The 27559-nt window shown below is 46.0% G+C and overlaps 1 protein-coding gene across 2 annotated transcripts in view; it reads left to right on the top strand.

Annotated features, from left to right (window-relative positions):
- The window catches only part of LOC129821883 (NADPH oxidase 4), a 50067-nt gene extending 23674 nt beyond the window's left edge, over positions 1-26393 (top strand). For both annotated transcript variants that reach the window (XM_055879605.1, XM_055879604.1), the window contains 9 exons: positions 713-877; positions 5830-5892; positions 6682-6742; positions 8751-8832; positions 11604-11723; positions 11949-12057; positions 21843-21911; positions 25198-25298; positions 25397-26393. In XM_055879605.1, coding sequence (XP_055735580.1) covers positions 713-877; positions 5830-5892; positions 6682-6742; positions 8751-8832; positions 11604-11723; positions 11949-12057; positions 21843-21911; positions 25198-25298; positions 25397-25517 — 891 coding nt within the window. In that variant the 3' untranslated portion in view covers positions 25518-26393. The remainder of the gene's footprint in view (positions 1-712; positions 878-5829; positions 5893-6681; positions 6743-8750; positions 8833-11603; positions 11724-11948; positions 12058-21842; positions 21912-25197; positions 25299-25396) is intronic.
- Positions 26394-27559: the final 1166 nt, after the last annotated feature.

The raw sequence follows: 27559 nt of genomic DNA, 5'->3' as shown, positions 1-27559 counted from the left end.
TGAGGGGGGGAGGATGGGGGTGAGGTGGAGTGATAGGAGTGTAGGGGAGGATGGGGGTGAGGTGGAGTGAGGGGGGGAGGATGGGGGTGAGGTGGAGTGATAGGAGTGTAGGGGAGGATGGAGGTGAGGTGGAGTGATGGGGTGTAGGGGAGGATGGGAGGTGTGATAGGGGTGTAGGGGAGGATGGGAGGTGTGGTGGAGTGATGGGGTGTAGGGGAGGATGGGAGGTGTGATGGGGTGTAGGGGAGGATGGGAGGTGTGGTGGAGTGATGGGGTGTAGGGGAGGATGGGAGGTGTGATGGGGTGTAGGGGAGGATGGGAGGTGTGATAGGGGTGTAGGGAAGGATGGGAGGTGTGGTGGAGTGATGGGGTGTAGGGGAGGATGGGAGGTGTGATGGGGTGTAGGGGAGGATGGGAGGTGTGATGGGGTGTAGGGGAGGATGGGAGGTGTGATAGGGGTGTAGGGAAGGATGGGAGGTGTGATAGGGGTGTAGGGGAGGATGCGGGTGAGGGGAGGGGTGAAGGCCTCTGTGTGCACATGCTTGTTAAGCGCCAATGTTGTCTCATAAAATCAAATCTCTGGACTTGCCTCTCTCTGGCTGGGAGTAATTAGTGTGTGTGTGTGTGCGTGTGTGCGCGTGTGTGCGTGTGTGTGCGCATGTGCGTGTGTGTATGTGTATGTGCGTGTGTATGTGCGTGTGTGTGCGTGTAGACCTGGCTGTGGGTGTCTGGTCCTCTGTGTCTCTACTGTGCTGAGAGGCTATATCGTTACATTCGGAGCAACTCCCCCGTCACCATAGTTGCTGTCGTCAGGCATCCCTGTGACGTCATCGAGCTGCGCATGCTGAAGAAGGACTTTAATGCCCATCCGGGGCAGGTGAGTGACAGATATAGTTACTATAGTAACCACACTGTGGCATGGCTCTGGACTACAGTGAGGGAAAAAAGTATTTGATCCCCTGCTGATTCTGTACGCTTGCCCACTGACAAAGAAATGATCAGTCTATAATTTTAATGGTAGGTTTATTTGAACAGTGAGAGACAGAATAACAACAAAATAATCCAGAAAAATGCATGTCAAAAATGTTATAAATTGATTTGCATTTTAATGAGGGAAATAAGTATTTGACCCCTCTGCAAAACATGACTCAGTACTTGGTGGCAAAACCCTTGTTGGCAATCACAGAGGTCAGACGTTTCTTGTAGTTGTTCACCAGGTTTGCACACATCTCAGGAGGGATTTTGTCCCACTCCTCTTTGCAGATCTTCTCCAAGTCATTAAGGTTTCGAGGCTGACGTTTGGCAACTCGAACCTTCAGCTCCCTCCACAGATGTTCTATGGGATTAAGGTCTGGAGACTGGCTAGGCCACTCCAGGACCTTAATGTGCTTCTTCTTGAGCCACTCCTTTGTTGCCTTGGCCATGTGTTTTGGGTCATTGTCATGCTGGAATACCCATCCACGACCCATTTTCAATGCCCTGGCTGAGGGAAAGAGGTTCTCACCCACGATTTGGCGGTACTTGGCCCCGTCCATCGTCCCTTTGATGCGGTGAAGTTGTCCTGTCCCCTTAGCAGAAAAACACCCCCAAAGCATAATGTTTCCACCTCCATGTTTGACGGTGGGGATGGTGTTCTTGGGGTCATAGGCAGCATTCCTCCTCCTCCAAACATGGCGAGTTGAGTTGATGCCAAAGAGCTCCATTTTGGTCTCATCTGACCACAACACTTTCACCCAGTTGTCCTCTGAATCATTCAGATGTTCATTGGCAAACTTCAGACGGGCATGTATATGTGCTTTCTTGAGCAGGGGGACCTTGCGGGCGCTGCAGGATTTCAGTCCTTCACGGCGTAGTGTGTTACCAATTGTTTTCTTGGTGACTATGGTCCCAGCTGCCTTGAGATCATTGACAAGATCCTCCCGTGTAGTTCTGGGCTGATTCCTCACCGTTCTCATGATCATTGCAACTCCACGAGGTGAGATGTTGCATGGAGCCCCAGGCCGAGGGAGATTGACAGTTATTTTGTGTTTCTTCCATTTGCGAATAATCTCACCAACTGTTGTCACCTTCTCACCAAATACTAATTTCCCTCTTTAAAATGCAAATCAATTTATAACATTTTTGACATGCATTTTTCTGAATTTTTTTGTTGTTATTCTGTCTCTCACTGTTCAAATAAACCTACCATTCAAATGATAGACTGATCATTTCTTTGTCAGTGGGCAAACGTACAAAATCAGCAGGGGATCAAATACTTTTTTCCCTCACTGTAAGTTAGCAGTAAGGTAACACTTACTCTGTCATATTACTAAAACCTCAACCAAAGTAGCAGAAAGGTAGTTGTTTCTGCCATATTACTTACCTGAGATCTGTACAAAGCCTCAAGTATGGAGATAGATTTCTGTCAAAATGTTAGTAGTGAGTCACTAACAAAAGATGTGTTGTGCAAATATAGAATGCAACTTTTAAATAAAAATCTGGTGGGGTGAGGGAATGGTTTGGAATCTGGTGGGGCGAGGGAATGGTCTGGAATCTGGTGGGGCGAGGGAATGGTTTGGAATCTGATGGGGCGAGGGAATGGTCTGGAATCTGGTGGGGCGAGGGAATGGTCTGGAATCTGGTGGGGCGAGGGAATGGTCTGGAATCTGGTGGGGCGAGGGAATGGTCTGGAATCTGGTGAGGCGAGGGAATGGTCTGGAATCTGGTGGGGTGAGGGAATGGTCTTGAATCTGTTGGGGCGATGGATTTGTCTGTAATCTAGTGGGGCTAGGGAATGGTCTGGAATCTGGTGGGGCGAGGGAATGGTCTGGAATCTGTTGGGGCGATGGATTTGTCTGGAATCTGGTGGGGCGAGGGAATGGTCTGGAATCTGGTGGGGCGAGGGAATGGTCTGGAATCTGGTGGGGCGAGGGAATGGTCTGGAATCTGTTGGGGCGATGGATTTGTCTGGAATCTGGTGGGGCGAGGGAATGGTCTGGAATCTGGTGGGGCGAGGGAATGGTCTGGAATCTGGTGGGGCGAGGGAATGGTCTGGAATCTGGTGGGGCGAGGGAATGGTCTGGAATCTGGTGGGGCGAGGGAATGGTCTGGAATCTGGTGGGGCGAGGGAATGGTCTGGAATCTGGTGGGACGAGGGAATGGTTTGGAATCTGGTGGGGCGAGGAAATGGTCTGGAATCTGGTGGGGCGAGGGAATGGTTTGGAATCTGGTGGGGCGAGGGAATGGTCTGGAATCTGGTGGGGCGAGGGAATGGTCTGGAATCTGGTGGGGCGAGGGAATGGTCTGGAATCTGGTGGGGCGAGGGAATGGTCTGGAATCTGGTGGGGCGAGGGAATGGTCTGGAATCTGGTGGGGCGAGGGAATGGTCTGGAATCTGGTGGGGCGAGGGAATGGTTTGGAATCTGGTGGGGCGAGGGAATGGTCTGGAATCTGGTGGGGCGAGGGAATGGTCTGGAATCTGGTGGGGCGAGGGAATGGTCTGGAATCTGGTGGGGCGAGGGAATGGTCTGGAATCTGGTGGGGCGAGGGAATGGTCTGGAATCTGGTGGGGCGAGGGAATGGTCTGGAATCTGGTGGGGCGAGGGAATGGTCTGGAATCTGGTGGGGCGAGGGAATGGTCTGGAATCTGGTGGGGCGAGGGAATGGTCTGGAATCTGGTGGGGCGAGGGAATTGTCTGGAATCTGGTGGGGCGAGGGAATGGTCTGGAATCTGGTGGGGCGAGGGAATGGTTTGGAATCTGTTGGGGCGAGGGAATGGTCTGGAATCTGTTGGGGCGAGGGAATGGTTTGGAATCTGTTGGGGCGAGGGAATGGTCTGGAATCTGGTGGGGCGAGGGAATGGTCTGGAATCTGGTGGGGCGAGGGAATGGTTTGGAATCTGTTGGGGCGAGGGAATGGTCTGGAATCTGGTGGGGCGAGGGAATGGTCTGGAATCTGGTGGGGCGAGGGAATGGTCTGGAATCTGGTGGGGTGAGGGAATGGTTTGGAATCTGGTGGGGCGAGGGAATGGTCTGGAATCTGGTGGGGCGAGGGAATGGTCTGGAATCTGGTGGGGTGAGGGAATGGTCTGGAATCTGGTGGGGCGAGGGAATGGTCTGGAATCTAGTGGGGCGAGGGAATGGTCTGGAATCTGGTGGGGCGAGGGAATGGTCTGGAATCTGGTGGGGCGAGGGAATGGTCTGGAATCTGGTGGGGCGAGGGAATGGTTTGGAATCTGGTAGGGTGAGGGAATGGTTTAGAATCTGGTAGGGTGAGGGAATGGTCTGGAATCTGGTGGGGCGAGGGAATGGTCTGGAATCTGGTGGGGTGAGGGAATGGTTTGGAATCTGGTAGGGTGAGGGAATGGTCTGGAATCTGGTGGTGCGAGGGAATGGTCTGGAATCTGGTGGGGCGAGGGAATGGTTTGGAATCTGTTGGGGCGAGGGAATGGTCTGGAATCTGGTGGGGCGAGGGAATGGTCCGGAATCTGGTGGGGCGAGGGAATGGTTTGGAATCTGTTGGGGCGAGGGAATGGTCTGGAATCTGGTGGGGCGAGGGAATGGTTTTGAATCTAGTGGGGCGAGGGAATGGTCTGGAATCTGATGGGGCGAGGGAATGGTCTGGAATCTGGTGGGGCGAGGGAATGGTTTGGAATCTGGTGGGGCGAGGGAATGGTCTGGAATCTGGTGGGGCGAGGGAATGGTCTGGAATCTGGTGAGGTGAGGGAATGGTTTGGAATCTGGTAGGGTGAGGGAATGGTCTGGAATCTGGTGGGGCGAGGGAATGGTCTGGAATCTGGTGGGGCGAGGGAATGGTTTGGAATCTGTTGGGGCGAGGGAATGGTCTGGAATCTGGTGGGGCGAGGGAATGGTCCGGAATCTGGTGGGGCGAGGGAATGGTTTGGAATCTGTTGGGGCGAGGGAATGGTCTGGAATCTGGTGGGGCGAGGGAATGGTTTTGAGTCTAGTGGGGCGAGGGAATGGTCTGGAATCTGGTGGGGCGAGGGAATGGTCTGGAATCTGGTGGGGCGAGGGAATGGTTTGGAATCTGGTGGGGCGAGGGAATGGTCTGGAATCTGGTGGGGCGAGGGAATGGTTTGGAATCTGGTAGGGCGAGGGAATGGTCTGGAATCTGGTGGGGAGAGGGAATGGTCTGGAATCTGGTGGGGTGAGGGAATGGTCTGGAATCATGTGGGGCGAGGGAATGGTCTGGAATCTGGTGGGGCGAGGGAATGGTTTGGAATCTGGTGGGGCGAGGGAATGGTTTGGAATCTGGTGGGGCGAGGGAATGGTCTGGAATCTGGTGGGGCGAGGGAATGGTCTGGAATCTGTTGGGGCGAGGGAATGGTCTGGAATCTGGTGGGGCGAGGGAATGGTCTGGAATCTGGTGGGGTGAGGGAATGGTCTTGAATCTGTTGGGGCGATGGATTTGTCTGTAATCTAGTGGGGCTAGGGAATGGTCTGGAATCTGGTGGGGCGAGGGAATGGTCTGGAATCTGTTGGGGCGATGGATTTGTCTGGAATCTGGTGGGGCGAGGGAATGGTCTGGAATCTGGTGGGGCGAGGGAATGGTCTGGAATCTGGTGGGGCGAGGGAATGGTCTGGAATCTGTTGGGGCGATGGATTTGTCTGGAATCTGGTGGGGCGAGGGAATGGTCTGGAATCTGGTGGGGCGAGGGAATGGTTTGGAATCTGTTGGGGCGAGGGAATGGTTTGGAATCTGGTGGGGCGAGGGAATGGTCTGGAATCTGGCAGTAGTCAAGGGTAGAACAGCTGTAGAGTTTAAGATTTGATTTTTTTCTCTGTCTATTTTCTCCCTCTGTCTTTTCTCCCTCTCCTCGTCCTTTCTCAGTACATTGTACTAAACTGTCCCAGTGTGTCATCATTTGAAAACCATCCCTTCACTCTGACTGCGGTAAGTTGGTCCAGTTGGTTTTTCTCACAAATCAAACAACAAATGTGCAGATCGAGGTCTACTGAACAGCTAGAGGCTTCCTCACACACAGTGCAAGATATCAATTCACCATGCTTTCTCTTCATACCTCAAACATGACATAATACTCACATCTAAAGGCACGTGCTACAACCTAACTATTTACCCCCTGGTACACGTGAAGTTCTCTCTCTCTGAGGCCCCTCGGCTCCAGTTCTCTCATTGATGTGGAGGCAGGGGGGTTAGGGTTAGGGTTAAGCTGGTAGATTGACAGTTGACACTTTAAATCCCTCATACATCAGCTACAGTTCTTTATCAATTTGGCAGAAGTCATTTGATTGTTCTGGAATAAGAGACTTTACTTCAGGAACCTGATCCACTCCTTTTTAACATTTACACACCCACAGACGAGCGCGCGCACGTACACACATCATATACACACACACACACACACACACACACACACACACACACACACACACACACACACACACACACACACACACACACACACACACACACACACACACACACTGTACATGCACATTGCGTTCCTGTTGGCAGACAGTGTTACTGCCCTCAGGGGTCTGTCTGCTCTTTGTCAGTGATTCTGTACCCTGCTACAATCCCCCCAAAAACACCAGGCCGAGGCACGCTCAGTGTGTGTGTGTGTGTGTGTGTGTGTGTGTGTGTGTGTGTGTGTGTGTGTGTGTGTGTGTGTGTGTGTGTGTGTGTATGTGAATGACTCATTGTCTGTGCTCCTCCTTGCAGTGTCCCACGGAGAAGAAAGAAACATTAGGAATACATCTCAGAGTGGTGGGAGACTGGACTGGTGAGTGAACACACACACACACACACACACACACACACACACACACACACACACACACACACACACACACACACACACACACACACACACACACACACACACACACACACACACACACACACACACACACACACACACACACACACAACACAGTGGATCTCCTGCACATCCTCCCTAAGCTCCAGGGACAGCCTGTACCGTCTCAGAAATTACAGAATTGGGGGGGGGATTTGTTTTAACCCCCTTCTCATCTTTGCTTGGGAGAATCCATTTCCGGAGGCTTCTGTAAGCTGATGGCTAACACGGAGAGCCATGATTTACAAGCAGTATTAGTACAGGGTTCTAAGAGCTAACATGGCTCTAGCAGTATTAGTGCAGGGTTCTAAGAGCTAACATGGCTCTAGCAGTATTAGTACAGGGTTCTAAGAGCTAACATGGCTCTAGCAGTATTAGTGCAGGGTTCTAAGAGCTAACATGGCTCTAGCAGTATTAGTGCAGGGTTCTAAGAGCTAACATGGCTCTAGCAGTATTAGTACAGGGTTCTAAGAGCTAACATGGCTCTAGCAGTATTAGTACAGGGTTCTAAGAGCTAACATGGCTCTAGCAGTATTAGTGCAGGGTTCTAAGAGTTAACATGGCTCTAGCAGTATTAGTACAGGGTTCTAAGAGCTAACATGGCTCTAGCAGTATTAGTGCAGGGTTCTAAGAGCTAACATGGCTCTAGCAGTATTAGTGCAGGGTTCTAAGAGCTAACATGGCTCTAGCAGTATTAGTACAGGGTTCTAAGAGCTAACATGGCTCTAGCAGTATTAGTACAGGGTTCTAAGAGCTAACATGGCTCTAGCAGTATTAGTGCAGGGTTCTAAGAGCTAACATGTCTCTAGCAGTATTAGTACAGGGTTCTAAGAGCTAACATGGCTCTAGCAGTATTAGTACAGGGTTCTAAGAGCTAACATGGCTCTAGCAGTATTAGTGCAGGGTTCTAAGAGCTAACATGGCTCTAGCAGTATTAGTGCAGGGTTCTAAGAGCTAACACGGCTCTAGCAGTATTAGTGCAGGGTTCTAAGAGCTAACATGGCTCTAGCAGTATTAGTACAGGGTTCTAAGAGTTAACATGGCTCTAGCAGTATTAGTACAGGGTTCTAAGAGCTAACATGGCTCTAGCAGTATTAGTGCAGGGTTCTAAGAGCTAACATGGCTCTAGCAGTATTAGTGCAGGGTTCTAAGAGCTAACATGGCTCTAGCAGTATTAGTGCAGGGTTCTAAGAGCTAACATGGCTCTAGCAGTATTAGTACAGGGTTCTAAGAGTTAACATGGCTCTAGCAGTATTAGTGCAGGGTTCTAAGAGCTAACATGGCTCTAGCAGTATTAGTACAGGGTTCTAAGAGTTAACATGGCTCTAGCAGTATTAGTGCAGGGTTCTAAGAGCTAACATGGCTCTAGCAGTATTAGTGCAGGGTTCTAAGAGCTAACATGGCTCTAGCAGTATTAGTACAGGGTTCTAAGAGCTAACATGGCTCTAGCAGTATTAGTGCAGGGTTCTAAGAGCTAACACGGCTCTAGCAGTATTAGTGCAGGGTTCTAAGAGCTAACATGGCTCTAGCAGTATTAGTACAGGGTTCTAAGAGTTAACATGGCTCTAGCAGTATTAGTACAGGGTTCTAAGAGTTAACATGGCTCTAGCAGTATTAGTACAGGGTTCTAAGAGCTAACATGGCTCTAGCAGTATTAGTACAGGGTTCTAAGAGTTAACATGGCTCTAGCAGTGGCTCTAACATGGCTCTAACATGGCTCTACAGCCAGTCCTACCGCAACCCCATACAAGCCACAGTACAGCCAGTCCTACCACAAGCCCAAACTCATCTGATTCATGGTCTTACCATGTGTTGTTTCGCCTCTTTTCACTCTGTTCTCCCCCTCTCGTCTCATGCCTTGTCCCGTCTGTTATCCTTTTTCTTCACTCTCCTCCTCCACCTCCATCTTTTGTCTCATTCCTCTCTTTTTCAGAACGTTTTACAGAGCTATTGCTTCTTGATCCGGGATCCGAGTCAGAGATCCTACCCATGGTGCAACAGAGGAGATACCCAAAGTAGGTTTGACCCTGTGAGTGTGTGGGCGTGAGTGCCTACATTCTTAGAAATCAAACGTGCCATCTAGAACCTAAAAGGGTTCTTCAGCTGTCCCAATAGGAGAACCCGTTAAGGAAACTTTTTTTGGTTCCAGGTAGAATCCTTTTCGGTTCTATGTAGAACCCTGTCCACAGAGGGTCCTACATGGAACCCAAAAGAATTCTACCTGGAACCAAAAAGGGTTATCCTATGGGGACAGCTGAAGAACCCTTATGGAACCATTTTCTAAGAGTGTAGGCATGTATGTGGTAGAAGTAGTGCTCTAGTAGACCTTGGTAAGTCATTGTGAACTCAGGAGGCGTCAGCTTTGAGAGAGAGAGGTCAGAATTCAGAGAGCTAGAGGGGGATGGGGATAGAGGGACTCTATCTAGGAACACACAGTCACACACACACACACACACACACACACACACACACACACACACACACACACACACACACACACACACACACACACACACACACACACACACACACACACACACACACACACACACACACACACACACACACACACACACACACACACACACACACACCACTATATCTCTTGTCTTACCTCAGTAATGCAGCTGACATGATTTCCCATGAAGGCTCAGAATCACACAGAGGGGCAACGTTTATGTCCCTCTGACCCCTGCTCTCACACCCTTCCTGATGTATGTTTGTGTGTGTCTGTCAATGTGTGTATGTGTCTGTGTGTGTGAGGCTCATAGATGTTTTGGTCTGTGGGCTGTGCTTAGTTGGGACCTGCACTCCACCTGACCAAACAACCTGGTCCAGACTGTCATCGTCATAGGTGTGTGTGTGTGCTCTCTGGACTGTTTTCCCTTTCTCATTCTCTTCTTGTTTTTCTTTCTTTCTTCTCACTCTTCCTCACATCTCCTTCCTCTCTCTCACTTCCCATCTCTATTTCTCTCTCTCTATCTATCTCTCTGCTGTAGGGTTAGGGGGTTTATTTGTTTAAGGAGTTATCATGCTGATCTCTCCTTCTGTCTGGCTGTGGGACTGACATGCAGGATGAAGCCTGTTTGTTTATGTTTGCCTGACCTTATAGGAAGTCATTTGGATCCCGAGTGTGTGTGTGTATACAGTATGTGTGTGTGTGTATACAGTATGTGTGTGTGTGTGTGTGTGTGTGTCCTAGTTTATGATTCATTCACTGTAAATGAGGTCCTGCGGGTATAGACCACCACAAGGATGTAGATGAACATAGAGTATAGACCACCACAAGGAAGTAGATGAACATAGAGTATAGACCTCCACAAGGAAGTAGATGAACATAGAGTATAGACCACCACAAGGATGTAGATGAACATAGAGTATAGACCACCACAAGGATGTATAGAGTATAGACCACCACAAGGATGTATAGAGTATAGACCTCCACAAGGAAGTAGATGAACATAGAGTATAGACCACCACAAGGAAGTAGATGAACATAGAGTATAGACCACCACAAGGATGTAGATGAACATAGAGTATAGACCACCACAAGGATGTATAGAGTATAGACCACCACAATGATGTAGATGAACATAGAGTATAGACCACCACAAGGATGTATAGAGTATAGACCACCACCAGGATGTATAGAGTATAGACCACCACAAGGAAGTAGATGAACATAGAGTATAGACCACCACAAGGATGTAGATGAACATAGAGTATAGACCACCACAAGGATGTAGATGAACATAGAGTATAGACCACCACAAGGAAGTAGATGAACATAGAGTATAGACCTCCACAAGGAAGTAGATGAACATAGAGTATAGACCACCACAAGGATGTAGATGAACATAGAGTATAGACCACCACAAGGAAGTAGATGAACATAGAGTATAGACCACCACAAGGAAGTAGATGAACATAGAGTATAGACCACCACAAGGAAGTAGATGAACATAGAGTATAGACCACCACAAGGAAGTAGATGAACATAGAGTATAGACCACCACAAGGAAGTAGATGAACATAGAGTATAGACCTCCCCAAGGAAGTAGATGAACATAGAGTATAGACCACCACAAGGAAGTAGATGAACATAGAGTATAGACCTCCACAAGGAAGTAGATGAACATAGAGTATAGACCACCACAAGGATGTATAGAGTATAGACCACCACAAGGAAGTAGATGAACATAGAGTATAGACCACCACAAGGATGTATAGAGTATAGACCACCACAAGGAAGTAGATGAACATAGAGTATAGACCACCACAAGGAAGTAGATGAACATAGAGTATAGACCACCACAAGGATGTATAGAGTATAGACCACCACAAGGAAGTAGATGAACATAGAGTATAGACCTCCACAAGGATGTATATGAACATAGAGTATAGACCACCACAAGGATGTAGATGAACATAGAGTATAGACCTCCACAAGGATGTATATGAACATAGAGTATAGACCACCACAAGGAAGTAGATGAACATAGAGTATAGACCACCACAAGGATGTATAGAGTATAGACCGCCACAAGGATGTAGATGAACATATAGTATAGACCACCACAAGGATGTAGATGAACATAGAGTATAGACCTCCACAAGGAAGTAGATGAACATAGAGTATAGACCACCACAAGGAAGTAGATGAACATAGAGTATAGACCACCACAAGGAAGTAGGTGAACATACAAAAGCCACTTGTCATAATTGTCTGAAGTAGTGTGTAATTTGTCACTGTCTCACTATAGTAACCCTCCCACTGTGTGTGTAGGCTGTACGTGGACGGTCCGTTTGGCAGTTCGTCACAGGAGGTGTTTAACTATGAGGTCAGTCTGTGTGTGGCGGGTGGGATCGGAGTCACGCCATTCGCCTGCGTTCTGCACGCCCTGCTGTGAGTGGCTGTCTAACAAGACATGGTTGGTTGTTGGTTTACCATTGGTGGGAATACTTTGACATGTTCTTAATGCCCGAATTTCTCACACTGTACTTTGTGTGTGTGTGTGTGTGTGCGTGTGTGTGTGTGTGTGTGTGTGTGTGTGTGTGTGTGTGTGTGTGTGTGTGTGTGTGTGTGTGTGTGTGTGTGTGTGTGTGTGTGTGTGTGTGTGTACTGTCTCAGGGATGGCTGGAGGCATTTCCGTCTCAGGAGGCTGTACTTTGTGTGGGTGTGCAGGGAGCTGCAGTCCTTCTACTGGTTCGCTGAGCTGCTGTGTGCCTTACATCACAAGGTCAGCCTGGGGACTAGAGGTTAAAGGTCAGGGCTAAACATCAGGGGTGGAGTAACCTAATGTAGCAGGCGTAAAATAAACGGCTGAGACTAGATCCCCTACATACGGGTCTGAGACTAGATCCCCTACATACTGGTCTGAGACTAGATCCCCTACATACTGGTCTGAGACTAGATCCCCTACATACTGGTCTGAGACTAGATCCCCTACATACTGGTCTGAGACTAGATCCCCTACATACTGGTCTGAGACTAGATCCCCTACATACTGGTCTGAGACTAGATCCCCTACATACTGGTCTGAGACTAGATCCCCTACATACTGGTCTGAGACTAGATCCCCTACATACTAGTCTGAGACTAGATCCCCCTACATACTGGTCTGAGACTAGATCCCCTACATACTGGTCTGAGACTAGATCCCCTACATACGGGTCTGAGACTAGATCCCCTACATACTGGTCTGAGACTAGATCCCCTACATACTGGTCTGAGACTAGATTCTCTACATACTGGTCTGAGACTAGATCCCCTACATACTGGTCTGAGACTAGATCCCCTACATACTGGTCTGAGACTAGATCCCCTACATACTGGTCTGAGACTAGATCCCCTACATACTGGTCTGAGACTAGATCCCCTACATACTGGTCTGAGACTAGATTCTCTACATACTGGTCTGAGACTAGATCCCCTACATACTGGTCTGAGACTAGATCCCCTACATACTGGTCTGAGACTAGATCCCCTACATACTGGTCTGAGACTAGATCCCCTACATACTGGTCTGAGACTAGATCCCCTACATACTGGTCTGAGACTAGATCCCCTACATACTGGTCTGAGACTAGATCCCCTACATACTGGTCTGAGACTAGATCCCCTACATACTGGTCTGAGACTAGATCCCCTACATACTAGTCTGAGACTAGATCCCCCTACATACTGGTCTGAGACTAGATCCCCTACATACTGGTCTGAGACTAGATCCCCTACATACTGGTCTGAGACTAGATCCCCTACATACTGGTCTGAGACTAGATCCCCTACATACTGGTCTGAGACTAGATCCCCTACATACTGGTCTTGACAAGAAGAAAAACGAAATGTTGGCAGAGGTTCTCTTCTGCACTGTTCAACCAATCCAGTAAATGTGGAGGAGGAGTTAACTTCTACTTGCACACAATCCCGGATCCGGGAGCACCCCCATCAGTAAAAAAGCTGACTAGCATAGCCTAGCATAGCGTCACAAGTAAATACTAGCATCTAAATATCATTAAATCACAAGTCCAAGACACCAGATGAAAGATACACATCTTGTGAATCAAGCCATCATTTCTGATTTTTAAAATGTTTTACAGGGAAGACACAATATGTAAATCTATTAGCTAACCACGATAGCAAAAGACACAACTTTTTTTTCACACCATTTTTTTCCTGCATAGGTAGCTATCCCAATTTCGACCAAATAAAGATATAAATAGCCACTAACCAAGAAACAACTTCATCAGATGACAGTCTGATAACATATTTATTGTATAGCATATGTTTTGTTAGAAAAATGTGCATATTTCAGGTATAAATCATAGTTTACCATTGCAGCCACCATCACAACTCTCACCAAAGCAACTAGAATAACTACAGAGACCAACGTGAATTACCTAAATACTCATCATAAAACATTTATGAAAAATACACAGCGTACAGCAAATGAAAGACAAAGATCTTGTGAATCCAGCCAATATTTCAGATTTTTTAAGTGTTTTACAGCAAAAACACAATATAGCATTATATTAGCTTACTACAATAGCCAACCACACAACAGCATTGATTCAAGCCATCAATAGCGATAACGAATAAACCAGCAAAAGATATACATTTTTTCACTAACCTTCTCAAACTTCTTCAGATGACAGTCCTATAACATCATATTACACAATACATATAGAGTTTGTTCGAAAATGTGCATATTTAGCGGCACAAATCGTGGTTATACAATGAGAATAGTAGCCAAGCTGCCAACAATATGTCAGGAGAAATCTTGGGAGAGGCACCTAATCTAATCATTAACTAATCATAAACTTGACAAAAAAATACAGGTTGGACAGCAAATGAAAGATACATTAGTTCTTAATGCAACCGCTGTGTTAGATTTTTAAAATTAACGTTACTACGACATACAGCGTGCGTTAAAGCGAGACCGCACCGAAATTAATGGCGGAATATGAGTTTTACATTTTTCAACAGAACAACGAATTAACATCATAAATAGTTCTTACTTTTTGATGAGCTCCCATCAGAATCTTGGGCAAGTTGTCCTTTGTCCAAAAGAATCGTTGCTCGGTTGTAGATTGTCGCCTTCAACTTTGGAATTAGCAGTAAACATTAGCCATGTGGCCCAGACCTGCCCAACTCACTAGAACGCAGCACAAATAAATATCCGAAAATCGCAATACAGTGATCCCTCGCCACTTCGCGGTTCACTTATCGCGGATTCGCTATTTCGCGGATTTTCATAATGCATTTTTTTTTTTTTTTTGGTGCATTGTGCTGACCGATGCAGAGCTGACCGATGCAGAGCTGGCAGAAAGGACAAAGCCACAAAGCGACGATGAAAGAGAAGAGGGAGAAGAGGACACGAGAGATGAGGAGGAAGGACTAACGCTTGGTCGCTTAGCAACCATGGTGCGAATGGCCACTGAACTTAAGCGAGTAGCTGAGGAATGGGACCCTTTGATGAGCCGTTCATTACAGTTCTCCAACGTAATCGATGGTGGCATGTCGGTGTACAAGGATCTTTTTGCAAAGAAGAAAAAAGAGCGACAACAGCTGCCTATCACTATGTTCTTCTCCCGAACAAACACACCTGCACCGCGGGCTTCAGAAGAAGAGAACACTGCAGAGCGCAGTCAGGATGCAGCGGCCCAGTCTGAAGAGCAGTGAAACGGCCTACACGTGAGTCACTGTATTTGTATACATGTAATAGTTGCTAATTGTAAAAAAAAAAAAAAAATCTATTTCGCGGATTTCACTTATCGCGGGTCATTTTCGGAACGTAACCCCCGCGATAAACGAGGGATTACTGTATACTGATATAAACTGATATAACTCGGTTTAAAAGAACAACATTATGATGTCTTTAACACCTATATCGAATAAAATCAGAGACGGATATATCTAAGGGCTATAACGGGAGCTTTCTAGAACGCCATCCTGAGGTCTGTCTTGCGTCATTGCGAATGAAGGAAAGAGAGGACCCCCCGTTCCGAGCCCATTTATATGGCCTCAGATCTGCCTAGCAACTCCATTCCAATTCTCACTATTTGCTGACATCAAGGGGAAGGCGTATGCAGTGCATCTCAACCAATAGAAGACATGCAAATTAACTCGAGCTCTGTTTTACTCACAGATATAATTCAAACGGTTTTAGAAACTAGAGAGTGTTTTCAATCTAATAGTAATAATAATATGCATATTGTACGAGCAAGAATTGAGTACGAGGCAGTTTAATTTGGGAACGAAATTTTTACAAAGTGCAAACAGCACCCCCTATTGAGAAAAGGTTTTAATGTACAAAAGCGGAAGTCTCTCTTTCCATTTCCCCTGAAAACTGGATCATCCTGTTGTTGGGGACTCGGCAGAGGCTAGGGGTAGAGAGGTTGTATGGCACCTCCTGCACTGAGGCCCGAGGCTGGGGTCTGTCTTTTACCTTTCTTCTCTTAGTGTGCTGTGTGTGTACTATTTAAAAACCTGCTGGTGTTCCCCCAGGGCAGGGGCAGAGCGCCCTCTACAGGTCTGTAGTGGAGAGGCTGATATCTGGTGTTATAGCGCCATCTAGTGACTAGTAGAGGGGCTGATATCTGGTGTTATAGCGCCATCTAGTGACTAGTAGAGGGGCTGATATCTGGTGTTATAGCGCCATCTAGTGACTAGTAGAGGGGCTGATATCTGGGGTTATAGCTGTAGTATCAGCCTGTAGTATCAGCCTCTCCAGTACAGTCACTAGATGGTGCTATAACCCCAGATATCAGCCTCTCCAGTACAGTCACTAGATGGTGCTATAACCCCAGATATCAGCCCCTCCACTACAGTCACTAGACGGTGCTATAACCCCGGATATCTAGTGACTGTCTAGATATCTAGTGACCGTCTAGTGACTATAGTGGAGGGGCTGATATCTGGGGTTATAGCACCGTCTAGTGACTGTAGTGGAGGGGCTGATATCTGGGGTTATAGCACCATCTAGTGACTGTAGTGGAGGGGCTGATATCTGGGGTTATAGCACCGTCTAGTGACTGTAGTGGAGGGGCTGATATCTGGGGTTATAGCACCATCTAGTGACTGTAGTGGAGGGGCTGATATCTAGGGGTAATATCACCGTCTAGTGACTGTAGTGGAGGGGCTGATATCTGGGGTTATAGCACCGTCTAGTGACTGTAGTGGAGGGGCTGATATCTGAGGTTATAGCACCGTCTAGTGACTGTAGTGGAGGGGCTGATATCTGGGGTTATAGCACCGTCTAGTGACTGTAGTGGAGGGGCTGATATCTGGGGTTATAGCACCATCTAGTGACTGTAGTGGAGGGGCTGATATCTGGGGTTATAGCACTGTCTAGTGACTGTAGTGGAGGGGCTGATATCTGGGGTTATAGCACCGTCTAGTGACTGTAGTGGAGGGGCTGATATCTGAGGTTATAGCACCGTCTAGTGACTGTAGTGGAGGGGCTGATATCTGGGGTTATAGCACCATCTAGTGACTGTAGTGGAGGGGCTGATATCTGGGGTTATAGCACCGTCTAGTGACTGTAGTGGAGGGGCTGATATCTGGGGTAATATCACCGTCTAGTGACTGTAGTGGAGGGGCTGATATCTGGGGTTATAGCACCGTCTAGTGACTGTAGTGGAGGGGCTGATATCTGAGGTTATAGCACCGTCTAGTGACTGTAGTGGAGGGGCTGATATCTGGGGTTATAGCACCATCTAGTGACTGTAGCGGAGGGGCTGATATCTGGGGTTATAGCACCGTCTAGTGACTGTAGTGGAGGGGCTGATATCTGAGGTTATAGCACCGTCTAGTGACTGTAGTGGAGGGGCTGATATCTGAGGTTATAGCACCATCTAGTGACTGTAGTGGAGGGGCTGATATCTAGGGTTATAGCACCATCTAGTGACTGTAGTGGAGGGGCTGATATCTGAGGTTATAGCACCGTCTAGTGACTGTAGTGGAGGGGCTGATATCTGGGGTTATAGCACCGTCTAGTGACTGTAGTGGAGGGGCTGATATCTGGGGTTATAGCACCGTCTAGTGACTGTAGTGGAGGGGCTGATATCTGAGGTTATAGCACCGTCTAGTGACTGTAGTGGAGGGGCTGATATCTGGGGTTATAGCACCATCTAGTGACTGTAGTGGAGGGGCTGATATCTGGGGTTATAGCACCGTCTAGTGACTGTAGTGGAGGGGCTGATATCTGGGGTTATAGCACCGTCTAGTGACTGTAGTGGAGGGGCTGATATCTAGGGGTAATATCACCGTCTAGTGACTGTAGTGGAGGGGCTGATATCTAGGGGTAATATCACCGTCTAGTGACTGTAGTGGAGGGGCTGATATCTGGGGTTATAGCACCGTCTAGTGACTGTAGTGGAGGGGCTGATATCTGGGGTTATAGCACCATCTAGTGACTGTAGTGGAGGGGCTGATATCTAGGGGTAATATCACCGTCTAGTGACTGTAGTGGAGGGGCTGATATCTGGGGTTATAGCACCGTCTAGTGACTGTAGTGGAGGGGCTGATATCTAGGGTTATAGCACCGTCTAGTGACTGTAGTGGAGGGGCTGATATCTGAGGTTATAGCACCATCTAGTGACTGTAGTGGAGGGGCTGATATCTGAGGTTATAGCACCGTCTAGATCAGGGGTGTCAAACATACGGCCCGCGGGCCGGAATCGGCCCCCAAGGAGGTTCGATCAGGCCCGCAGGATAATTTGAAAGTGGAAAAAATGCATAAAAGACATGGAATTCATATTTTTAATTCGCTGCAATTCATGGATTATCCGCTAAGGGGCGCACTCTTTCCATCAGAGTAGAAGACAAGCCGCATCACTGAGACAGACTGAAAACAGCAGACGGTATCAATGCGCCATCTGCTGCTTGTTACGACGTTGTTAATACCTTGGTCTCTACCTCTCCGCTACACCCTCATTAGCCAAAATGTCGTTATCCAAACGGAGAAAAGTAGATAAGGAGTGTAGAATTTTCAAAGAAAAATGGACCACGTCTTATTTATTTACAGAGATGCACGGAAAACCTTCGCGCTTGGTGTGTTTGCAACAAGTTTCGGTATTGAAGGAATATAATATTCGACGCCACTACGAGACTCATCACAGCGAAAAATATGACGGCTTGCAAGGACAACTGAAAAGAGATAAGATTAATGAATTGCTGGCGGGTCTGAGGAAACAGCAGTCAACTTTCATCCAGAGCCGAGAAGTCAGTGAAGCAGCGGTAAAAGCCAGCTACCTAATTGCTAGCGAAATAGCATTAGCATCGAAGCCGTATTCCGACGGTGACTTTGTTAAACGATGCATGATGAAGGCGGCTGAACTTGTATGTCCCGAGAAGCGACAAGCTTTTGCCAATATTAGCCTGACGAGGAATACTATAGCAGAGAGGATTTCGGAACTATCGGCAGATTTAGACAGTCAATTGAAACAGAGAGTCAAGTCATTTATTGCATTTTCCGTGGCAATTGACGAGAGCACTGACATCACAGACGTGGCCCAACTGGCCATATTTATTCGAGGAGTTGATGAGACATTGACTGTTACTGAAGAGTTTCTTGAGTTGGTGCCAATGATGGACACCACAACAGCCGAGGACATTTTCGGCTCTGTCGTTGCTGCATTGGACAGAGTTGGAGTGGACTGGTCCCGCGCTGTCAGCCTGGCTACAGACGGCGCGCCATCCATGGTCGGAAAGAAAGCAGGTGTCGCGACAAAGTTCAAAGACAAAGTACAAGCCCTTAATGGAGCAGATCGTTTCTGGACATTTCACTGTATTTTGCACCAGGAGGCATTGTGTTGCAAGTCGCTGAAAATGGACCACGTCATGGAGGTGGTTGTTCGCACTGTAAATTTCATCCGGTCCAGAGGTCTGAACCATCGTCAGTTTGACAAACTTCTCAGCGACAGCAACATTACCCACAGCCTGCCATACCACACTGAAGTGAGATGGTTAAGCCGAGGCGCTGTGCTGAGGCATTTCTTTGATCGAGAGGAAATCGGACAGTTCATGGAGAAAAAAGGAAAACCGGTGTTGGAATTACAATCTCAGGAATGGCTACGGGACCTTGCATTCTTGGTTGATATTACTGAACACTTGAACAATCTGAACAAAATGTTGCAAGGCCGCAAAAAAGTTGTCACACAGTTTTCTGACAACATACATGCATTTAAGTTGAAGCTGACTTTGTGGGAGATGCAACTGGCAAATGGCAACCCTGCTCATTTCCCCTGTCTGAGAGATGTGTGTGACCAGACCTGATGAGGACATGAAACGGTACAAAGACAAAATTGCAGGACTACTGCGGGAGTTTGAGAAACGTTTTCAGGTATTTGGTGAACTTGAGACAGAATTTTCAGTTTTTCGCTCACCTTTCACAGTTAAAGCTTCTGATCTGCCGGTCGAAATTCAGCTAGAGATAATTGATTTGCAGTGTGATGCAGATTTGAAGGGCAAATTTGCCTCTGTAGGTCTGGACAGATTTTATCAGTATCTACTACCAGGGTACCCCAAATTAACAGCCCTGGCTGCTAAAATTTTGTGCATGTTTGGGACAACCTACCTTTGTGAACAAATTTTCTCAGTGATGAATATCAATAAAACAAAAATGCGTTCAAGGCTCACAAACAAGCACTTAAATGACATTATGAAAGTGACAGCTAGTCAGGACATGACACCTGGTGTTGATGCACTTGTACAGGCCAAAAGATGCCAAGTTTCAGGAACAAATACAAGTCCAGACTAGACTAACACCTTTAAAATGCTGCCTTAGATACTGTTTGCATTGAAAGAATACAGCTCTGTGAAGATGAATCCTTACTGTGGTGATTTAAAAAATGTGCACTTTAATGTTAGTCAGCAGCTTCAAAACAAAAGTTGTGTGATGGAATTCTACTGTTCATACAACTCCATAAATTTTCAGTATGTATTGTATGTGTATGTATGTTTCATGTATGAAGTTTACAGATTTACAGGACAGGCGAACACTTTCTTCATTACACATTTAAAATCACTCTCCTTAGTTTGTAAGGTGTACGCAGGGATTACATTTAGATTTTATATGCGTATGTGTAAGTGGTTTAAAAATTCCTTTCTTTAAAAGTCTCATTTAATCTTAAAGTGCATTACTATATTTTTCAGTACCAATTAAAGTTTTGTGCCTTTGTACCATCAGTGGGATCAGTTGCAATGCATATTTGTGAATGATAAAAGTAAATTGCACATTTGTCTAAGGAAATATGAGGTGTTTCATGAAATGTTTTGTAAAAGGATAGTTCATTAAATTTCAATATTTTCCTAATGTTCTTGTGCTTCTTTACACCAAAACAAAGGAAAGACATGATATTTTAGTTATTTATAGCAGAGTATGGTATAATTTTAATGGTCCGGCCCACTTGACATCTCCCTAGGCCGTATGTGGCCCACGATGCGAAATGAGTTTGACACCCCTGGTCTAGATAATAGTAGTAAATAATAGTGTCTATTCGAGTTTTGAGCAGTAAATGGAGACAATTTAGGACATACTTGACTTCAATTATATGATACAACACATTTATTTGGTTACTATTACAAAACTATCTGTTCAACTGCTTGCTATGGTTACGGTTTGGTTTAGAATATGGGTTAGGGTTAAGTTTAGGGTCAGAGCTAGGGTTAGGGTTGGTACAGTGGCTTGCGAAAGTATTCATCCCCCTTGGCATTTTTCCTATTTTGTTGCCTTACAACCTGGAATTAAAATAGATTTTTGGGGGGTTTGTATCATTTGATTAACACAACATGCCTACCACTTTGAAGATGCAAAATGTTTTTTATTGTGTAACAAACAAGAAATAAGACAAAAAAACTAATCTTGAGCATGCATAACTATTCACCCCCCCAAAGTCAATACTTTGTATAGACACCCTTTGCAGCAATTACAGCTGCAAGTCTCTTGGGGTATGTCTCTATAAGCTTGGCACATCTAGCCACTGGATGCTGCCACCTCCATGCTAGGCTATATGGACATCTTTATCAAGTGTGCCTATACTTTTGGACCCCACTGTATCTGCCTATCAGGCATGTTTATATAACCTCCCCTCTCTCTGTCTCACCCTCTTTCTCACCCCTTCCTTTCTATCGTTATTGCTCTGTCTCACCCTCTTTCTCATTCCCTCTCTCTCCCATACCCTCTCTCTCATTATCTCTCTGTCTCGCCCTCTCTCTCGCTCTCTTTCTCATTCCCTCTCTCTCCCATACCCTCTCTCTCATTATCTCTCTGTCTCACCCTCTCTCTCGCTCTTTCTCATTCTATCTCTCTCCCCCCTCCCCTCTCTCTCATTATCTCTCTGTCTCACCCTCTCTCTCGCTCTCTTTCTCATTCCATCTCTCTCCCCCCTCCCCTCTCTCTCATTATCTCTCTGTCTCACCCTCTCTCTCGCTCTCTTTCTCATTCCATCTCTCTCCCCCCTCCCCTCTCTCTCATTCTCTCTGTCTCACCCTCTCTCTCTCTCTCTCTCTCTCTCTCTCTAGCTGTGGCAGGAGAACAGACCTGACTATCTGAACCTGCAGCTCTTCGTCAGCCAGACAGATGGACTTCAGGTGAGACTCAAAGACACCGTCAGTCAATCAATCAGTCAGTCAGTCAGTCAGTGAGTTAGTCAATCAGTCAGCCAATCAGTCAGTCAGTCAGTGAGTCAGTGAGTTAGTCAGTCAATCAGTCAGTCAGTCAATCAGTCAGCCAATCAGTCAGTCAGTCAGTGAGTCAGTCAATCAATCAGTCAGTCAGCCAATCAGTCAGTCAGTCAGTCAGTGAGTTAGTCAGTCAATCAGTCAGTCAGCCAATCAGTCAGTCAGTCAGTGAGTCAGTCAGTCAGTCAGTGAGTTAGTAAGTCAATCAGTCAGCCAATCAGTCAGTGAGTCAGCCAATCAGTCAGTCAATCAGTCAGTCAGTCAGTGAGTCAGTCAGTCAGTCAGTGAGTTAGTCAGTCAATCAGTCAGTCAGTCAGTCAGTCAGTCAATCAGTCAGCCAATCAGTCAGTCAGTCAGTGAGTCAGTCAATCAGTCAGTCAGTCAGTCAATCAGTCAGTCAGTGAGTTAATCAGTAAGTCAATCAGTCAATCAGTCAGTCAATCAATCAGTCAGTCAGTCAGTGAGTTAATCAGTAAGTCAATCAGTCAATCAGTCAGTCAATCAATCAGTCAGTCAGTCAGTGAGTTAATCAGTAAGTCGGTCAGTCAGTCAGTCAGTCAGTCAGTCAGTCAGTCAATCAGTCAGTCAGTGAGTTAATCAGTAAGTCAATCAGTCAGACAGTCAGTCAGTCAATCAGTCAGACTTCACTCACTCCATCCATCCAGCCATGCAGCCAGCCAGCCAGCCAATAGAGGGCAGGGTACACCACAGATTGGTGAAGAGAAAGCGCTAGGAGATGACTAGAATGAGTGAAGCATGTTAACCTTCACTGCGTTTAACTGTAGTTCACTGCTACCTTCAGTGTGTATGAAGATGGAAAGTATTCTTATTTCTCCTTTCTACAGCACTGCTGGACAACTCTCTCTTTCTAATCTCTCCCTCTCTTTAACTCTGTACCTTTCACTCTTTCTTTCCCTCAATGCCATTCTCTGGCGGAGCTGAAAGGATTGTACAAAGAGATAGATATGGAAAGGAGAAAGAGCAAGTGAACTGGCACTTCCTATTTTAGAAGTAAGGGTTGTGTCGTGTGTGTGTGTGTGTGTGTGTGTGTGTGTGTGTGTGTGTGTGTGTGTGTGTGTGTGTGTGTGTGTGTGTGTGTGTGTGTGTGTGTGTGTGTGTGTGTGTGTGTGTGTGTCTGTGTCTGTGTGTGTGTGTGTGTGTGTGTGTGTGTGTGTGTGTGTGTGTGTGTGTGTGTGTGTGTGTGTGTGTGTGTGTGTGTGTGTGTGCACTGGACTATGTTCTCTATTCAGCCCCTCTGGCAGTCCTTTCACAGAGTCTTTTAGAAGGCGTTTTATTACTGCAGTCCTTTCACAGAGTCTTTCAGGAGGCATTTTATTACTGCAGTCCTTTCACAGAGTCTTTCAGAAGGTGTTTTACTACTGCTGTCCTTTCACAGAGTCTTTCAGAAGGCATTTTATTACTGCTGTCCTTTCACAGAGTCTTTCAGAAGACGTTTTATTACTGCAGTCCTTTCACAGAGTCTTTCAGAAGGTGTTTTACTACTGCAGACCTTTCGCAGAGTCTTTCAGAAGGTGTTTTACTACTGCAGTCCGTTTTAATTTCCCTCTGCCTCCAGCTAGCAGACATGGTGATCTTGTTCAGGGCTCACGGTTCAGAGGCATACAATAAGTAGACTTTTAATATCACAGCCATTTATTATCATACAAACCAGTTCATGTTGCACAGTTGATGCTATTTTCCATGTAAGGCTCAGGCCTGTACTCAAAGAGTAGGTAACAGTTTCCCCTAACCCCTGATGCAGGGTCAGATATGTTTTCATCCACCTAAAACCCCTTGGTTTGGGGCTAGGATAATCTGGTTCTAGATGTGGGGCTAGGATAATCTGGTTCTAGATGTGGGGCTAGGGTAATCTGGTTCTAGATGTGGGGCTAGGATAATCTGGTTCTAGATGTGGGGCTAGGATAATCTGGTTTTAGATGTGGGGCTAGGATAATCTGGTTCTAGATGTGGGGCTAGGATAATCTGGTTTTAGATGTGGGGCTAGGATAATCTGGTTCTAGATGTGGGGCTAGGATAATCTGGTTCTAGATGTGGGGCTAGGATAATCTGGTTTTAGATGTGGGGCTAGGATAATCTGGTTCTAGATGTGGGGCTAGGATAATCTGGTTTTAGATGTGGGGCTAGGATAATCTGGTTTTAGATGTGGGGCTAGGATAATCTGGTTTTAGATGTGGGGCTAGGATAATCTGGTTCTAGATGTGGGGCTAGGATAATCTGGTTTTAGATGTGGGGCTAGGATAATCTGGTTCTAGATGTGGGGCTAGGATAATCTGGTTTTAGATGTGGGGCTAGGATAATCTGGTTCTAGATGTGGGGCTAGGATAATCTGGTTTTAGATGTGGGGCTAGGATAATCTGGTTCTAGATGTGGGGCTAGGGTAATATGGTTCTAGATGTGGGGCTAGGATAATCTGGTTTTAGATGTGGGGCTAGGATAATCTGGTTCTAGATGTGGGGCTAGGGTAATCTGGTTCTAGATGTGGGGCTAGGATAATCTGGTTCTAGATGTGGGGCTAGAGTAATCTGATCCTAGATGTGGGGCTAGAGTAATCTGATCCTAGATGTGGGGCTAGGGTAATCTGGTTCTAGATGTGGGGCTAGAGTAATCTGATCCTAGATGTGGGGCTAGAGTAATCTGATCCTAGATGTGGGGCTAGGATAATCTGGTTTTAGATGTGGGGCTAGGATAATCTGGTTTTAGATGTGGGGCTAGGATAATCTGGTTTTAGATGTGGGGCTAGGATAATCTGGTTTTAGATGTGGGGCTAGGATAATCTGGTTTTAGATGTGGGGCTAGGATAATCTGGTTCTAGATGTGGGGCTAGGATAATCTGGTTCTAGATGTGGGGCTAGGGTAATCTGGTTCTAGATGTGGGGCTAGGGTAATCTGATCCTAGATGTGGGGCTAGGGTAATCTGGTTCTAGATGTGGGGCTAGGGTAATCTGGTTCTAGATGTGGGGCTAGGGTAATCTGGTTCTAGATGTGGGGCTAGGGTAATCTGGTTCTAGATGTGGGGCTAGAGTAATCTGATCCTAGATGTGGGGCTAGGGTAATCTGGTTCTAGATGTGGGGCTAGGGTAATCTGATCCTAGATCTGTGGCAAAGCGTAACTTCTACCTGGATCTCTAATAACACTAGCTCATTATACATTTTCTGTGTTCTGTTTCCTGTCCAGAACATCTCTGAGGAGAGGTACCGCCCCCTGAGTTCCCGGCTGATGATTGGCCGACCGAGGTGGAAGTTGCTCTTTGAGGAGATTGGGAGGACCAATAAGCAGTGAGTAAAATGTTTGGAGTGTTTAAAGACATCTTCTGATTGGATCATTTTAGGATATTGTGGTCATGTTGTATCTGTATTGTGTGTACTTTCCTCAGTAAGCGGGTGGGGGTGTTCTGCTGTGGGCCTAAAGGCATCTCCAAGACTCTGCACAGACTGTGTAACTCAGACCGCTATTCAGGAACCACGTTTGAGTTCAACAAAGAGTCCTTCAGCTGAGACCAGCTCCCCCTCACCGTGACCCCTGACCATAGGCTCTGACCCCTGACCCCAGACTCACATAGACAGGTGACTTGAATCTACCATGAAGTGACTCACTGGTTCTCCTTCCATCAGAGAGAAGCATCTCACACTCACTGGTGTTGAGTGACGTCATCAGCGGGCAACTGGGACTTGTTCACGAACCAAGAGGACCTGGTTGTAAGCCACCATTTCCAGAAAACACTGCCACGTTGCTCGCTTCACACAAACACAGTCCTTTGGTATGATGGAGAAGTGCCATGGGGTAGGGCCGAGGGGTTAATTTGGGACGGGGTTACCCTTTCTGTGTGGGGGCATCAGAGCCTCGGTGCCTAGGGACAACCCTTTGCCACTCTGTAAGGGACTGTACAGGAGTTCGTTGTTAGCTCTGGACTACAGAGAGATGCTGTACAACAACCTGATGTCTGTTATCACTTTCACTACCCTTCCTTCCTTCCTTCCTTCCTTCCTTCCTTCCTTCCTTCCTTCCTTCCTGTGCAATCATTTAAACTTTAAATCCTCTATGTATTCTAATGGAGTCAAAGCAAACTCAACCACTCCTGGTGCCAGTATTTTAGTAGTTGTTTTATATTTCAATTATTTATATTGTTTAAAGTTACTAGATGTACTTTTCTCTCATAATGTTTCACCTTTTCTTCTAATGTGTCCAATTTAAGACTGAACAACAAAACAGCTTTACACTTTACCAAACCAAACATATTTACCATTGATTAAGTATTGAAGAAATAACTACAGTATATATATTTCATTGTTTCTGAATAATGTTTTTTTGGATGTTGGATTGTTTTGATGAGAGCAAAGCACAACCCGAATTAAAATAGGTTTTTATACAGATCTATTTACTACATGTTAACTACAGGATTACTACACGGGTACTACATGGATACTATGCGTCCACTCTCTGTTTCTACGAACTTGTTGTTTTTCCACAGCCAGTCAAGCCCAAAATATCCCGGACATTTTATCAAGACGGATTTAATGCACCATATAAAAATACAATTTATATTATTCATTTATCCTCTGGTTCTCATAGTGGCATAGTTGTCATACAGTACACAGTATCAACAGTACGTAGTATCACACAGTACACAGTATCAACAGTACACAGTATCAACAGTTCACAGTATCATACAGTACACAGTATCAACAGTACACAGTATCATACAGTACACAGTATCATACAGTACACAGTATCAACAGTACACAGTATCAACAGTACACAGTATTATACAGTACACAATATCATACAGTACACAGTATCAACAGTACACAGTATCAACAGTACACAATATCAACAGTACACAGTATCAACAGTACACATTATCAACAGTACACAGTATCATACAGTACACAGTATCAACAGTACACAGTATCATACAGTACACAGTATCAACAGTACACAGTATCAACAGTACACAATATCAACAGTACACAGTATCATACAGTACACAGTATCAACAGTACACATTATCAACAGTACACAGTATTATACAGTACACAGTATCATAAGGTACACAGTATCAACAGTACACAGTATCAACAGTACACAATATCAACAGTACACAGTATCAACAGTACACAGTATCATACAGTACACAGTATCAACAGTACACAGTATCAACAGTACACAATATCAACAGTACACAGTATCATACAGTACACAGTATCAACAGTACACAGTATTATACAGTAAACAGTGTCAACAGTACACAGTATCAACAGTACACAGTATCAACAGTACACAGTATTATACAGTAAACAGTATCAACAGTACACATTATCAACAGTACACAGTATTATACAGTACACAGTATCATAAGGTACACAGTATCAACAGTACACAGTATCAACAGTACACAATATCAACAGTACACAGTATCAACAGTACACAGTATCATACAGTACACAGTATCAACAGTACACAGTATCAACAGTACACAATATCAACAGTACACAGTATCATACAGTACACAGTATCAACAGTACACAGTATTATACAG

Source organism: Salvelinus fontinalis, chromosome 24, assembly GCF_029448725.1.
Source record: "Salvelinus fontinalis isolate EN_2023a chromosome 24, ASM2944872v1, whole genome shotgun sequence".
Classification (NCBI taxonomy): domain Eukaryota; kingdom Metazoa; phylum Chordata; class Actinopteri; order Salmoniformes; family Salmonidae; genus Salvelinus; species Salvelinus fontinalis.
This window is presented reverse-complemented; position numbering and strand designations above follow the sequence as displayed.